This window comes from Procambarus clarkii, chromosome 63 (genome assembly GCF_040958095.1).
Source record: "Procambarus clarkii isolate CNS0578487 chromosome 63, FALCON_Pclarkii_2.0, whole genome shotgun sequence".
NCBI lineage: Eukaryota > Metazoa > Arthropoda > Malacostraca > Decapoda > Cambaridae > Procambarus > Procambarus clarkii.
This window is the reverse complement of record NC_091212.1, coordinates 15,468,212-15,486,091: the sequence shown is the minus strand read 5'-3', so window position 1 is coordinate 15,486,091 and position 17,880 is coordinate 15,468,212. Positions and strand designations below refer to the sequence as shown.

At 41.6% G+C, this 17,880-nt stretch overlaps 1 protein-coding gene across 1 annotated transcript in view; it reads right to left on the bottom strand.

Moving 5' to 3' along the window:
- LOC123769493 (trichohyalin) overlaps positions 1–17,880 on the bottom strand; it is a 518,341-nt gene that overhangs the window by 114,631 nt on the left and 385,830 nt on the right. The window contains 3 exon segments of the mRNA XM_069308773.1: positions 3,679–3,818; positions 14,784–14,972; positions 15,368–15,520. Of these exon segments, the coding sequence (XP_069164874.1) occupies positions 3,679–3,818; positions 14,784–14,972; positions 15,368–15,520 (482 nt within the window).

Sequence of the window (17,880 nt, the reverse complement as noted above, 5' to 3'; positions counted from 1 at the left end):
TACAGTTCCTAAGTTTATCTTACCTTTATGGAGGGCTCTTGATGGTGTATGGAAGATGGTGATGAGGGGGAAGGAGAAGAGTTGTTACTGTTTGGAAAGGAAGTCCCCTTCCATTAAAACATCAGGCAGTGAGGACCTTTCTGGTGTGCACTCCCTGGCACGTTTTGCCTGCATACCACTAGCACCTGGTTGTGGTTCAGTGCTTGTTTGTCTCGCTACAAATTTGTCAAGAGACATTTGTTTTTCCCTTCGTATTCACATTTGTTTGTAATGATGCATCACAGTGTCATTGAATAGGTTAAGGCAACGGCCTACTGCAGCTTGATTTGGGCGAGTCGTTTCAGCAAAGGTTTGCAATTCTTCCCATGCTGCACACATTTTCTTAATTATTGAGGAAGAGACATTCTGTACTCTTGTTTCTGCTCTATGGTCATCCTTACATGGGTTTTCATATGTTGAGCCTTACCACTGACTTTCCTGGTACTCATGGCGTGATATATAATAATTACTTTAATGTTCAAAATGCAAAAAATCACCACAAACGCGGAATTTCTCATAGGCGTGATCGTCACTAAGCAGGCAGCTGTAGTAAACTGAGGCAGGTCGGGCCGCGTGACCGGGAACCACGCGTTCGGTCGACCTGAACGTGTACCAACAAATATCGGAAGTTGACGACACCATCAGATGTCGAGTTTCATTTTTCGATCAAATTTATATCGTAACTCGAAATTATCGTAAGTAAGGGCAATCGTAAGTCGAGGTGCCACTGTATATATATATATATATATACTGAACATACATACATACATACATATATATATATATATGTCGTACCTAGTAGCCAGAACGCACTTCTCAGCCTACTATGCGAGGCCCGATTTGCCAAATAAGCCAAGTTTTCATGAATTAATGTTTTTTCGACTACCTAACCTACCAAACCTAACCTAACCTAACTTTTTCGGCTACCTAACCTAATCTAACCTATAAAAATAGGTTAGGTTAGGTTAGGTAGGGTTGGTTAGGTTCAGTCATATATCTACGTTAATTTTAACTCCAATAAAAAAAAATTGACCTCGTACATAATGAAATGGGTAGCTTTATCATTTGATAAGAAAAAAATTAGAGAAAATATATTAATTCAGGAAAACTTGGCTTATTAGGCAAATCGGGCCTTGTATAGTAGGCCGAGAAGTGCGTTCTGGCTACTAGGTACGACATATATATATATATATATATATATATATATATATATATATATATATATATATATATATATATATTATATATATATATATATATATATATATATATATATATATATTATATATATATATATATATATATATATATATATATATATATATATATATATATATATATATATATATATATATATATATGTATATATATTCATTATATATATATATATATATATATATATATATATATATATATATATAAGGGCAAAAAGCCCGGGATGCCAACCAGAGCACACCCAAAAATAAAAAACTCTCCCTTGTAGCAGAAATTCTTGCACATGGGCCCAAGTGCTCCAAGCGGACTCTCCCTGAGCCCCGGGAACCCCCGACACAGATCCCAGAGAAAAGCCCACACCCCTGAAGAAAAAGCAGAGTCTAGAAGAAAAGCTTTTGAGAAAGGAGTGGGCTGGGTTGACCCTGAAGCCTTGGCGGGAAAATCGGGCTCAACTACCTCCACACCCGAAGCGGAAGGAGCAGCCCTCAAAGCCACCCAAGCCTCAACCCGAGCTAAACCCCGCCCCAACTCAGAAACCCTCAGATGTTTAGGAGTCAGAAGCAAGGGGGAAAAAAGCAGAAAAAACTACGCCCACCAGGAAAAGAAGTGGAGGCGCAGACGGAACCAAAGTCAAAGCAACCAATGTCCGAAATCCTTATTCCTATAACCCAAGAAAGGAAGCTCTGGGGCCTCTAATCGAGCATGTAATGGGCATGCAATGCAGCCACTGCCTGAATCCTGAGATCATCAGACAGAGGGAATGAATAAATTGAAGCACAAGCAGGGAACAAGTCCCGCAAGACTCCGGGTCGTAGGTGTCACCGACCCAACAGGCAGCACGACGGAGGCAGTACGGATGATCGTCACCCTCAGGCAGGGGCGATGAGAAACCTTCAACTTCGTACAAGGTGAGAGTGGACTCGGAAGAAGTATCCATGATACCATTGAGCTAGAGAAGGTACCATCCAGAGAAGTTATCACTGCCTGATGTTATAATGGAAGGGGAACTTCCCTTCCAAACACTACCACCTCTTCTCTTCTCCCCCCCCCCACCCTCCTCACCATCTTCCATACACCAACAAGAGTCATCAATAAAGGTAAGTACATACTTGTACATACTTTAGTACTGAAGACTTTAGTGAATTAGGCATAAAATTTACTTTGAAATTAATTTTTTGGGGAGTGTGGAACGGATTAATTCAATTTACATTATTTTTATGGGAAAATTCGCTTCGATTTACAAATTTTTGGCTTACAAACCGTCTCAGGAAATGGATTAAATTCGTAAGCTGAGGTACCACTGTATAGTGAATAAAAGCAAAAACAGTATGGTGGGAAGAGGATGTTGGCGAGTGAGGGAATGGTGGCAAGTGGCTGGCTGGCTGGCTGATGTAGCTGCCACTCATTGCTTTTTGACTCACCATATCAACTTAGTGGTTTGTTATGGTGAACAAAACATGCAGATACTTATATATAACCTGCATATATAGTGTAATAATCGCAAAGTATTTGTTTATTGTTTTATGAACATAATAAATGAATCACTAATATGCACACCATAATTTTGAGTATAGCGATGATTCACACATTTTGTTATATAAATATATCACACTACACATTATTAAACAATATTACTGCAAAAACAACCAAGAAAAAATCAGACATTGAAATAATTAGGTAGTGATATCTTTGTGGCAACTCCCGCCTGACAGCTGGGGCGGAGCAGACCTCCTCTGGCGCTTGCTGTCATGCCCCTTTTTGACAGACTTCCTCACCCTATTGCGGCCAAAATATGCCGCTTACAATTGTTATTATTTTTTACCATGATCAGGAAACACAAATGAACACTTTCATACAACAATTTTTTTTTTTTTTTTTTTTTGGTGCCTGTGGGTGTTGAAAGCCAAATAGCAGCTTAGGGGTTAAATAAGAAGCCTAAGGTAGTTGCCAGCATGCATCTAACATATCTGATAAAGGCAGAGACCATAACAACTCTGTTTAAAATTCCATTCAGATGTTTGCATGGATGAAGCTTGCAAGGATGTGATGTCCTGCATGGATGGTGACCATGCAGGTCACCAACCACCTCACAATGGAGAGGAGTAACTAGTGAGTAAACTATCTGACTACTGTGTGTGTCTTGATTTCTGAGTTGCTGAGATTTATCTTGCTGTTGTCTGTTTTATCTTGCTCTACCTTTCTGGTGGTTGATTTCTTTGTGAGAATAATCTAGCATTACCTGTTCCCAGCATCTCTATGAGGATACCAGATTTTGGCCTCAGTCTCAGGTAGGCTTTCATTGACTTGCAAGGACTTCGTGTGACTTGAATTAGGTGGGGCTAACCAGGTGGCTGGCAAAAGTGAGCCACCAAGGGAGCTTTCTAGAAGAGGAAATAAAATCACAACATATGCCTTTAAACTTACTTATCAAACTTTTCTAATGCTCTTTCAAACTCCCTGTTAGCCACATCCTTTTCATCTTGAGCTCTTGTGACTTGTGCTTGGGCCTTTTCAAGCTTTTCTTTCATAATGTCCACTTCAGTTGAACGGTCATCTCGTTCCATCTAGAAAACATAGCTTAAAATAATTACAAGTAAATGTATGATTACACCAAAACAATGTTTTTAGTCTTATCCTTCTGCTAGATATTCAATTTCATTATCTAATTTTAAAATAATTCCATGTCTATAATGACTTAATGTTTTTTTATTTTTTATCCACTGTTAGGTTAGTAATGTCCAACTGCAATTCTGCAACTTGACCAGAGAATACCACAGCTTCCTTAAAATTTACATTTATATTCCCATCAAAGAATTCAGTTAAGATCTGCACCACAAAATAGTCAGAAAATGAGCTCACAGCACTTGATATATTCATTAAAGTTTAATTAAACAATCAACACAAAATCTTAAAATTTTAAGTTGTAATTTACAATTGAAGGCAAGACAAGATGGAGGAACTGGAGGGAGGGGGAGAAATAGATAGAAGATGGATGGAGATAGTGAAAAAGAGAGCACACTTTGGGTGTGTAAAGTGACAGCAATTGATTCAGCCAATCAATTGCTTGGCGCATCACAGTCATAACCACTGTGATGCGCCAAGTTTATTGTGAGATTCCCCATGTGCGCATAAAATCAAGTGTTCACAATTTTTTTTTTCATCTTTGTAAAAGGATAAATTCCTTTCATTGAACATCTACATGTAAAAAAAACTAAAAAATTCCACTTACTTTGGCTATGGGGATGTGGAGAAGGGAGCGTGTTTGCTGTGCACCCGTGCATGAAGAGCCCAGAGCAAGTCGCATGGGCCATTCAAGCGCCGCGAGTTACCACAAATATATTTTCAATTATTTGTTCTATGTATTTTCAATGTGGCTTTATTTATTTTTTTGTTATCATTTATGATGCATATTTGTGTAATTTATAGTATGCATACAGTAGAACATTCATGATGTTCCCTGGAACTGTGATACATGTGTCAGTAATGTGTCCACAATAAATGTTTATCATCACAATATTACTTGTTCAAAATTCACTAAAATTACAGTATGTACAATTTCACACACTATTTACACAGTAACACACTGTATTACACACTTTTGCAAACAGAGTGGTAGACTGCTGGAACAAGTTAGGTGAGAAGGTGGTGGAGGCCAAGACTGTCAGTAGTGTCAATGCGTTATATGACAGAGTGCTGGGCAGCGTTATATGACAAAAAGCACTGGGAAGCATTATATGACAAAGAATGCTGGGAAGGTGGGACACCAGGAGCGTAGCTCTCATCCTGTAACTACACTTAGGTCATTACACTTAGGTTATTACTCCACACACGCACACTTCCTGGATGAGGCAGGAGTCACACTGCAGCAAGCTCCTGGAATATCGAATTATCTAAGTAGTGGGAACAGGTTGAGGGCTACACTGGTGTCCCAGGTTACAAAAAGGTTGAGGGAAGTTTAACCCTTTAACTGCGCAGCCTACAAATATGACACCGCCCCCCCCCCCCCCCCCCCCCAGTGAGCAAGAAATAAATTATCTTGAAAAAATTCTTTTGTTTTTTTAAAGTGTCAAAAACCCTTCCCTCAGTATGGGTATGTCAAAAAAAATTTGAACTTGTATGCTGCTGCTATGGGGTCCGTAAGTTGGCGCGTGACGTCGTCATTCCCCGTTCGCCCGTGACGTATGCTCCCGGGGCCAGTAGGCCGTCCCGGGTGGGGCGCGCGATTTGCCGCGAATATATTTTTGTTAATTTTTTGCGCACATTTCCAAATACATTATATTTGTTTTTACGTGCTAAGCCTATGTGTAATGAACATGTACACTATATTATGGCAGTAAAACATCGTACTGTCCGAGGACACTGTGTTACGTGCATGACACTTGTGTACACATATGTCGCACATATTTACCATGTATCATGCTAATTTATGTATATATACAATCTATTTACTGACTATACACTGTCACACACTATATACATTCACCATCAACACACTCAGAACACCGCGAGTGTGAGCAGCCACACCCAGCCAGCCCTCCCTCACTCTTCCAACATTGTATTCGCCAACATTGCTCCTCCCATCATACAGTTATTCACACCAATGTTTCATGTTCATTTATGTTAATTTACAACATATGTACACCCTATACACTGTCACACACTATATACATTTACCATCAACACATTCAAAACGTCGCGAGTGTGAACAGCCACACCCAGCCAGCCCTCCCTCACTCCATCTTACTCGCCAACATTCCTCCTCTTACCATACTGTTATTGTTTTTATTACACAACTTACACATGTTATATATACCTATCTACATGTTTTATTTACCAGAACTATGCAAGTAAGCCTGTATTGTGTCCAAACAGTACAGTGGCCATCATTCACTGCATGGGAAATCACACAGCAGACGATGCTACGATTACGACCTCACCTCCCTCACCAAAATAGCTCATCTCAACATACTCCTGATGCTGTTATTACACTACACACACACACACACTGTATATACCCATGTACATGTGTGTTCCCCATAGCGAACCACGAAGCTAGTGTGGTGAGCAAAACAAGAGTGGCTGCCACACAGTGAGGGTACCTCAATTCTCTCCCTCTCTCCCTCCCTCACCAAAATTTTTCCTTCCACAATACTGTACTACACACAACGCTAATTATAACCACAATCCTGGTCACTAATTCCTGTAAATGAATAACTGACCACAAGTTTATTTTGAAAAGGAATCTAAAAAGTCGTTTGAAGATTCCTATATGGACGAAATAATGCTGTGGTGCTGTGGCTAGCGCTGTGAACATCGTGAACAGCATTGAATCACTGCTATTTGAACATTGTACCCAGTCATTATCACACTCAGGCTCTTCTATAATACTATCATGGCTAAATAATACAAGTTATATATATATTATGACATTATTAGGCGAAGCTGTGGTCACATGCTGAACAGCAGAGCTGTGCGCTCATACAGCGAGAGCCAGCCGTGGTTGCTCACTCACTACTGAGGCTCCCACACCCGGGAATGTGGACCACAATTTTTTTTAAAGATGGCGTCTGTTTACAAGAGGCCTGAGGAAGCCGATGTGAACCCCATGTAGCCGCGGGAGTTTTGAATGGAATGTGAAAAATACAATTACCCGGAGGCGCGTTGCGCACCTGAAGCCTGGGCCTGCAGGCGCGTTGCGCACCTGAAGCCTGGGCCTGCAGGCGCGTTGCGCAGTTAATGGGTTAAAAGAAAATAAGATATAATGAAGAAGTGAAAGTGAGTGAAAATAGCAGAGTTGGAAAAGTTTGTTTTCTAGAACAAACTATTGTGAATAGTCAATAACAAAGATGGACGCCGCCACCACCACAGGGAATGTAAATGCACCAACAGATGATTGTTTCAAAGGATTCTCACCGCAAGATATAAGGAAAGGCGGTGTTCTTGGCAGGTTTGAGATAATTGAGGATATGCAAAAGAAGTATGAAGAAAAAGAGCTTAAATTGGAAGAGGACAATGGAGCTCTCAGGAGTGAGCTGTGCATTCTAAAAGGAAGTATTCTTCAGCAAGGTAAGATTATTACTGCATTAATGGATAAGGTAACAAATCAGGAGGAACAAATCAAGGAACTAGTGAAAGAAAATGAGGTATGGAAAGTGAAGAGTGATGACTTTGAAGAAATAAACAAGAAAATAAACTCATATGGTGGAACAACTCCAAGGGACCCTGAGGGCTAACATGGAGTTAGGTAAGGATCTGCAACTGGAAACTTCATTGACAACTCACATAGAGGAGGTTAATAAAGAACTAGAAATGTATAAAGAAGAAATAAGAGAGATGTATGCGCAAGTTGTAAAAGAGAAAGAGACGATTAAGAAAGTGTGTTTGGAAATCAAAACCAGAAATGACAAACAAGATGCAGAAATTAGGCAATTTGGAAAGAACTGGTTACCAACAGTAAACTAGTAAAAAAGACACTGCAGATAGAAGTCCATAATAATTTTTGGATGTTTAGAGAAGAAAATTTTATCTAGGGTGGACAGAGCAGCAGAAGAGATAAAAATCATAGAAAAAATAGTAGGATTAGGAGAAGGCCTAAATTCAAAAGAACATGTCAGTGATTTTAGGAGGATAGGAAAATATGAGAGACAAGAACCGCCCCTTAAGGGTGATGTTTAACCACTTAACTGCGCCAACCGAGTATTCTCGGTCGGTGGGAAACTGCGCCAACCGAGAAAACTATTTTTTATTTTTTCATACCCATTCTAAATGAATGCGAGGTTGGTTGTGTACAAAATGGACTCTTAGGACCTCCAGTGAGAGGCAGCCATCTTGGAAAAAATTCCCAGAATGCCCTAGGACTGCTGGCTGGGTTAGTATTGAGTGAGCAACCATGGGTGGTGCACGCGCCCTGGCTCCCAAACACCTGTCCGACGCAGTGTTGAAAGATCGTGCTCTGTCGGTGAAAAACAAACCTCATTGTTTGATGACCATAAAGGTCATAATATTGGTGAAGCTAGGCACAATAAGGACCTAACACAAAGGTCGGATGCAAGTGGTACAGCACCTATGAGGACGATACAGCGAGCATATCCAGTTGTGGCTCTGAGCGCCACCCTTGCAATCCTATGCTATATCCAATTTATTTAGATGATACATAGATGAATCGTTTACTGCGTTCAGTGATGATGCATCTGATACAAGGTTCATAGATGAACAGTGTTAGTGGCTTCCATGGTGGTGTTTTCCATAGATATTTTCAAGAATAGCTGAATCTCTTCTTGATTGACGGACACTCTTTGAGGCTGGCTGACTCTCTTCCAGACTGACGGATACTAAGGATCCTCCAAGAGGACCTGAACAGGTTGCAGAGATGGTCAGAGAATGGCTATTCGAGTTCAACATGAGCAAATGTAAAGTTATGGAAATGGGACTAGGTGATAGGAGACCAAAAGGACAGTACATAATGAAGGGAAACTGCCTACCTGTGACGACGTGAGAAAGAGACCTGGGCGTGGATGTAATACCTAATCTATCTCCTGAAGCACATATAAATAGGATAACGACAGCAGCGTACAAAAAAACACTGGCAAAAGTTAATCATCATTCAGAAACCTAAGTAAGGAAGCATTTAGGGTGCTTTACACTGCCTACGTGAGGCCAGTCTTAGAGTATGCCGCCTCATCATGGAGTCCCATCTGAAAAAGCACATAAGGAAACTGGAAAAGGTTCAGAGCTTCGCAATGAGACTCGTCCCAGAGTTACGAGGGAAGGGGTATGAGGAGCGCCTGAAGAAACTGTGCCTTACAACACTAGAAAGAAGAAGGGAGAGGGGGGACATGATAGGAATGTATAAAATACTCAGGGGGATTGACAGAGTGAACTTAGACAAAATGTTCACACGGAATAGTAACAGAACGAGGCGACATGGATGGAAGCTGGAAACTCAGACGAGTCACAGGGATGTTAGGAAGTTTTCTTTCAGTGTGAGAGTAGTGGGAAAATGGAATGCACTTAAGGAACAAGTTGTGGAAGCAAATACTATTCATAATTTTAAAACTAGGTATGATAGGGAAATAGGACCATAGTCATTGCTGTAAACAACTGATGCTCGAAAGGCGGGATCCAAGATTCAATGCTCGATCCTGCAGACACAAATAGGTGAGTACAAATAGGTGAGTACACTCTTTGAGGCTGGCTGAATCTTTTCCAGTGTGGGACCTTACAAAGTGATCTTTTCACGACTACCTAACAAATTGATCTTTTCCTGTAATCTTTTCAAAACTACCTTACGTTTTACAAGCTTGGCTACATACCATCTACAGGTACTAACGACAAGGGTGTACGTGAGTGCGTTATTTGCAAGCACACAGAACGAAGAAACAGGAAGCGAAAATATATCTGTACATGGTGCAATGAGAGCGAAGTCGTGCTGTGTACCATGGACTAATCCGTTGATTATTACTCACTTTCGAAGCACTGAGTGTGTTACTGTGTAAATAGTGTGTGAAACTGTACATATTTTAATTTTAGTGAATTTTTAACAAGTAATATTGTGACAATAAACATTTATTGTGGCCACATTACTGACACATGTATCACAGTTCCATGGAACGTTATGAACGTTCTTCTGTATACATATTGTAAAGGACACAAATATGCATCATATACAATAAAAAACAAATAAAACCACATTGGAAATACATAGAACAAATAATTGAAAATATATTTGTGGCAACACCCGGTGCTTAAATGGCCTGCGCGACCGTGTCTGGGCGAGTCACGCACGAGCTACCAGCCCCTGATGATGTCACAGTGCACCTTGCCCACGTCCCCACAGCCAAAGTAAGTGGAATTTGGTATTTATTTTACATAGACATGTTCAGGTAAAGAAATTTATCATTTTATGAAGAAAAGAAATTTTGGGGGAATACTTTATTTCATGCGCACAGGGGAAATTTCACAATAAACGCGGCACAGCATGGTAGTTAATGGAGTGAAATATATGACAGAAGTGCTTAGAAATGCCAGAAAATTGCAATGTGATGAGGATGGCAAACTTTGGTCAATAAGACAAAACCCCTCAAAGGAGGACAGAGAAAAGCTGAAAATGAACCTCATTCAAGCGCAATGTTTAAATGGTAATAGAAATGAAGAAGAAGGAATTCTTTTTTCTATAGAGTGTCAGGGACTGGAAAGCTAGTGAAATGGTACATAAAGACAAAGCAACAAAATCATTAAAGAAAGGGGGTGTAAAGAACAAAGGGAAGGGGAACATGTTCCTGAAAATAGTATATAGCAACATAGATGGAGATAAAAAATATTGGAGTTGAAGGATATAATTCAGCTCAAGGTCCCAGATATTGCATTAACAGATGAAACTTGAAGAAAATATTTTAACTTCAAGATGTGTGGCATCAATCAAGAAGACGAACTGCAACAGGGTAAGTTGAGGTTTCTAGTTGAATATTTTATAATTATATGTGGCAATTCAAATTATGTTGTTTGTGGTATAAAAATAGTTGGAAATGGTCACTTTTGGATTTTCGCGATGAAAAATTAAGTTAATCCGGAAAACGTGCTAAATCGGCTGGGAGTCCTTTCTATATAGTCCGGATTAGCTGGTTGATACAGTACTTTAAAAGCGTTATAGGACAAAGATTGCTGGGAAGACAGAACACAATGAGTGTAGCTCTCATCGTATAACTACACCTTATAATTACACAGTATTTCGAAAGTGAATGATAATCAATGAAGCATTCCATGGTACACAGCACAACTTCACTCGTTGCACCAGGTACAGATAGATTTTCGCTTTCTGTTTCTTTGTTCTGTGTGCTTGCAAATAATGCACTCACGAACACCCTTGGCTTTAGTACCTGTAGGTGGTATATAGCCAAGCTTGTAAAACGTAACGTAGTCTTGAAAAGATTATAGGGAAAGATCAATTTCTAAGGTAGTCTTGAAAAGATCGCTTTGTAAGGTCCCTCACTGGAAGAGATTCAGTCATTCTGGAGGAGATTCAGTCAATCAGGAAGAGGTTCAGCCATTCTAGAAGAGATTCAGCTATTCTTGAAAATATCTATAGAAAAACCACTATGGAAGTTGCAAACACTGTTCATCTATGCTACTTGTATCAGATGCATCATCACTGAATCCAGAAAATGATTCCTCTATGTATCATCTATAAAAATTGGAGATGGCATGGGTGGGCAAGAGTGGCGCTCAGAGCTACAACTGGATACACTTGTTATATCATCCTCATCGGTGCTGTATCACTTGCATCCGACTTTTTTGTTGGGTCCTTATTGCACCTAGCTTCATCAGTATTGTGACCCTTATGTTCTTCAAACAATAAGATCTGAATTTCACTGATAGAGAGCGATCTTTCAACACCGCATCGGACAGGTGTTTGGGAGCCAGAGGGGTGTGCGCCATCCATGGCTGCTCACTCAATCCTCACTTACCAGCCAGCAGCCATAAGACATTCTGGGAATTTTGTCCAAGATGGCTACCTCTCACTGGAGGTCCCAAGAGTCTATTTTGTACACAATCTACCGCACACGCATTTTGAATGGGTAAAAAATTCAAAAGGTGTTTTCTTGGTTGGCACAGTTTCCCCATCAACTGAGTTTTCTCGGTTGGCGCAGCACAGTCACAGTCAGTCAATTGGCGCCTAGACAACTAGGTGACTAGGTGAGTACAGTGGTTAAAATGAAATAAGCGAACTCGATCTGTGCGCCTAAAACACTTCTGAATCATGTAATGTTGGACCAGGTTCAAAATAGGCCTCTAAATTCAGTATATGATATAATTTTTAATAATAATAGTAATTATTTTTTGTCATGGACTGGCAGCCTGTGTATCTATATCTACACATTAGGCTTACATGTAGGTCCCCCAAGATAAGAACCCAAAGAGGGATGAAAGCACGAAAGCTTTATATGGCAAAAAGTGCTCAGAAAACAGGACACCATGAATGAAGCTCTCATTCTGTAACTACACTTAGGTAATTACACAGCTGGCTGGCTACTGTGTCATCATGTTCCTTATACGATTCTTAGATATTAATAAAGTTTGTTCGTGATGATTAATAAAAACAATCTCATGAAAATAAATGAGTCTCCAGGTGCAGGCTTCAATGAGCTGAGGTAGGATAACAGGTCTTGGTTGTAGTTTCACTACGGACCTGTTCTTTATATGATAGTTACTTAGATTCAAATACTGTAATAATCTCATAAATTAAATGAATCTCTATTTCAGGTTCAGATGTATTAATTAAAGTAGAAAAACAAGCTTTTGCTTGCAGTTTCCATAGGGACATCTATTGACAGCTGTACTGAACCCCAGTCTTAGTAATTGTGAGAGAGGGGGGGAAGGACAGAGAGGAAAAGGGGACAGAAAGACAAAGAAGGGGGGGAGGGAGGGAGGGAGGGAGGGAGGGAGGAGGGAGGGAGGGAGGGAGGGAGGGGAGGGAGGGAGGGAGGGTGAGAGAGAGGGAGAGAGAGAGAGGAGGAGGGGAGGAGGGAGGGAGGGAGGAGGGAGAGAGAGGGAGAGAGAGAGAGAGAGAGGAGAGAGAGAGAGAGAGAGAGAGAGAGAGAGAGAGAGAGAGAGAGAGAGAGAGAGAGAGAGAGAGAGAGAGAGAGAGAGAGAGAGAGTGAGAGAGAGAGAGTGAGAGAGAGAGAGTAGAGAGAGAGAGTGAGAGAGAGAGAGAGTGAGAGAGAGAGAGAGAGTGAGAGAGAGAGAGTGAGAGAGAGAGAGAGTGAGAGAGAGAGAGAGTGAGAGAGAGAGAGAGAGTGAGAGAGAGAGAGTGAGAGAGAGAGTGAGAGAGAGAGAGTGAGAGAGAGAGAGTGAGAGAGAGAGAGTGAGAGAGTGAGAGTGAGAGTGAGAGAGTGAGAGAGTGAGAGTGAGAGAGTGAGAGAGTGAGAGAGTGAGAGAGTGAGTGAGTGAGTGAGTGAGTGAGTGAGTGAGTGAGTGAGTGAGAGAGTGAGAGAGTGAGTGAGTGAGTGAGTGAGTGAGTGAGTGAGTGAGTGAGTGAGTGAGTGAGTGAGTGAGTGAGTGAGTGAGTGAGTGGGTAGAAAGAGCTAGAGAGAGAGAGAGAGAGTGAGTGGGTAGAAAGAGCTAGAGAGAGAGAGAGAGAGAGAGAGAGTGAGTGGGTAGAGAGAGCTAGAGAGAGAGAGAGAGTGAGTGGGTAGAAAGAGCTAGAGAGAGAGAGAGTGGGTAGGAAGAGCTAGAGATAAAAGATGGGACATAGAAATAATGTGGGTGAAGTGTAAAGAAAAAGAGGAAGGAAAGTAAGGAGAGGAGGTAGGCAGATTAAATGGAGGTAAGTACAAATAAATGAAGGGATTGTGAGGAATACTGATGAGATTGATGGATGAATGAAGGGAAGAGGAAGAAGATAGAATAGTATGTGCTGAGTGTGATACAGCATTTGTTTAACAAATATTAATTGCCTCACCTCGAAGATGTATCTCAAAAAAATAGCATTAATGTACACTAACATTTGTTACTGTTGAGTAAGCAATCTGGTTAAAAAAAAGGTTTCCATTTTACTTATCTAAAAAAATATTACAAACCTTTAAACTAGTAAATGGGATGGAAGCTAAAACTATTTAGTCTCTTTACTTAACAGAATGAACTACATTTTATACTAATAATTTCCATTCTGTTGCAATTGCTGATGTTTAACAGCCAGAAAAGCATTTAGTAAAAGCAGAAGCACACTACTTACCAATAGCAATGCAATTTACTGGGTACTTCCTCACTTGCTTAATTTTATCATGCTATGGTCAGTATTTTGAATACAGCAGGTTCATCATCTCTAGCCAAACAAAATCATTTAGCCATTACATGCATTCTGTGCTTGACATGTACATAAAAAAAATAATTAGGACAAAATTAAGGGTAGTGAATAATTAAATTTGTTTCATAATACTGAATGTCTACAAACATTAACACTCTACTACTCTCTACTGAAAAATAATTAAAATATATATTTTCGCCATGTGTAACACCAGCAGTTGTATTGGTTATTGATTCAAGAATTTCTAGTTAGGTTTCACATTTTATAAGTATTAATATATATCTTCAAGCAATTTTATATATCTGAAAGAGGTAATGGATTCAAAAATTTTCAGTTAAAAGAATGACCAGATAAATTTCTATAAAGGCTGAGGCAAATTTGTTTACTCCATGAACCATAAAGACATACCATGGCTCACAAACTTCCTTCAACAATACTATATATTTGATGAATATAGGACTGTATACATTTTGTAAAATATCTTTAAACTATTCATCCCTCTTCCAGCCACCTCAATTTCAGAATTTTAATATCACTGCCAATGTAGTCTATATTAACAATCATGGCACTATCAACCATAAAGACAAAACATCGTACTTTCAGGATCCCAAGCTTGTGTATTAAAGAGAGGGGTAAGTCCCACTAGGTATGCTAATTAACTCCATATTCCACTTTAAATGACTCGCCTTCTGTTGAAAAGACTACCCCACTATAAAGCTGCACCCACCATGAGTTTCTGCATCTGTGCCGAGGTCTTCTCGTACTTTTCCTTGAGCAGTTCCAGGTCCCCGAATGCAATCTCACGGTCCCTGTGAGCCTTGCCCAGCTGCGCTTGAACCAAATCCACCTTCTCAGTCAGCGCTTCCACTTCAGAAGTGGCTGCCTCTCGTTCTTTCTGCATGCGAGCCATCTGCGTCTGAGGGAAAACCCGCTATGGGGTTAGCCAGGTGGTCTCAAATGCAAGAGGGAGAAGAAGAGGTAAGATGTTGAAGGTTGACGTGGCTGCATTTTTTAAATTAAAAGCTCAGGTCTTGCAATAAACAACATCGATTTTTGTCATTCTGTTAAAATGAAAAGCTTTGCAGACTGGATGCAGCAAAATTCCAATTCAGCCAGCAAAATTCCGAAGAAAAAATGGTCACAATAACCAGAACTAACTAGTTTCAACGTGGCGCTACTATTTGTATAATGCTGCAAATTTGAAATCTGTTTTTTTTTTCTGGCATAAGGTTAGCTATTCCTATAGTCACATCCAACACATGCTGGAAAACAGGCAGGCTATGAGTAACAAAAATTACAGCAATAACTTACCTGTGCTTTCTCATATTTTTCTCGTAGTCTGTCAGCCTCATGTTGTGCAGCCTCACGCTCTTTGGAAAGTCTGGCATTCTGGCCATGGGCTTTATCTAGCTGACTTTGGATTTGCTCGTAGTCGTAAGCATGCTTCTCTCGCTCTGCCTGCACCTGAATGACACACCACATGGTCCTTCACTTAAAACACTAGAATAATAATGTCTCTCTCTCTCTCTCTCTTTCTCTCTTTCTCTCCCTCCCTCCCTCTCTACATATAAACCCGCTATACAGTGGTACCTCCATTTACGAATTTAATCCATACTCAGAGATGGGTCATAACTCAAAAATTCATAACTCAAAACAAATTTTCCTATAAGAAATAAACCAGTGTTGAATGTAATGAAACGCCATTTCCTGGGTGAGACCCAGAGGCTCCCCCGGAGCTATACCGGGCTGATGTGTATATATTAGACCGTGGCAACAGTCAGTCGAAAAGTTCTAGGCCTACCGGGGACCAGCGCCAGAACCTGGCCCCCTCAGCAAGGCACGAGGAGCAATGGCCTATAGACACCCACGAGTAATTGAAAGCAGTTTATGTCTGCCATCTACCAGGTCAGACACCCAGTAAGGTAGGAATTCCAAAACAAACTAAAGATTGTGAACATGCGAGGTGCCAGATTCAAGCCAAATGGAAAGAAACGAAAAAGATAAGCCTGTCACCCCACTACAAAACCGAGCCAGTCCCTGAACCCCGGATGAATCGAGACATGCCAATACACATCCCAGAGGTCCAGGGACACCATACATGCACCTGGCTCCAAAAGCAGCCATACCTGGGACAAAGTGATCATCTAAAAGGAGGGGCCCAGGGGTTCAGACGGGACAAGTCCAGAATGAACCACAGGTCCTCACAGTCCCATTTCATTGCCGGAAACAGGTAAGAAACCCACCTAAGGGATGCCATCATTTTGACCACACCCAAGCGAACCCACTCCAGGATGACCTGAAAGAGCGCTGGGGAAGAGGCCTGCCCTTCCAGCCCCGATCCCCCGGAAGGAGGAGGAGCCACCCAACGCTGCCGTAGGAAACCACCCGAAGCGCCCACAAATCGTGGAACCAGGAGAGAGCAAATTGAGCAAGCCTTCCTCCCCCCATTGCCCCGCTAACGGGGTAAACCGCAAAAAGGCAAACGACCCTTACGGAAGCCCGACCGACGCTCAGAGCGATCACTACGCTGACCAGAAGCCCACGGCTCTGGAGGGGCCGGCTCCGAATCTGGCACAACTGGCTTACGACGACTGAAGGAACCCCGAGCCCTGGCACGACCCTTCCAAGCCGGACCACCATGCCCCCCTCCCCCAGGAGTACCAACAAGTCCAACATAGGCTGGCAACTAGACAAAGCCTCCTGCAGAAAATGCACCACTGCAGACACTGCAAGCTGCAATGGACAAAAAGAGGATGAAAATCTAAGAGCCAGAGCCCAAGATGATTCCAAGGAGTTGACAAGCACCTCCTGCAGACATGTGAGGTGTGAAGCAAAGAACAGAGACACCGCTTCCTTCAGAATTGGCACAAACAACTTTAACAAGGCAGCTAACGCCCGAGCCGCCGAGGCAAGTGCACTGGACGCAGGCTTGAGCCGCTGAGGCAAGCACACTTGCCCTGCACCGGACGCAGGGCCCAGAACCTAGCTCCTCGATACCTCCTTGAGCCAGTCTGAAGACAGCTCCAGCAGGGAAAGAATCGCAAAACCGAAGCCAAATGCCCACTGGTATTTGGCTTTGGTCAAGGGAAGGACAAGGGGGCGCAGACGAAACCAAAGTCGAGGCAACTAACACCCCCACCCCCCATGTCCGGGTCCCTGTAACCAAAGCAGGGCAGTCGTGGGGCATCCGGAAAGGCAACCAACCTAATTCGTTGCAGCAACCTAAACTGCGCATGCAACGCTGAAGCTGCCTGAACCCAAATATTAGTATCAGTTGGACTGGGTGAATTGGAGTACAGTACAACCTCAATTCGACGTACCCCAATTCGGCAATTCTCCGCCTAGATCGCACACTTTTCAGACTGGATTTACTCACCCAGTTCAGCGTACTCTGGTTTCCCGAAGCAGGGGATGTGCGGATTTGCTTACGATGTTGGGACAGAGTTCACAGACTGGTGGAAAACTTTCCCATTCTGTCACAGGTTACAATTAATAATGCCTTCATATGACAAGCTGGATCACACAAGTGGACAAGTGGACCACACAAGTGGTCCACACGCTTACAATGTTGGGAAAGAGTTCACAGACTGGTGGAAAACTTTCCCATTCTATCACAGGTTACAATCAATAATTCCTTCATATGACAAGTTGGATCACACAAGTGGACCACATAATAAGTGAACCATATAAACCAAACACCAGCCAGAATGGTCCACACAACAAGTGAACCATATTAACCAAATACCAGCCAGAGTAGTCCACAAGTGAACGACTGTGTTTCCATGATTTTTATTCACTGATTTGTGGCACATGTATTTTTGTAG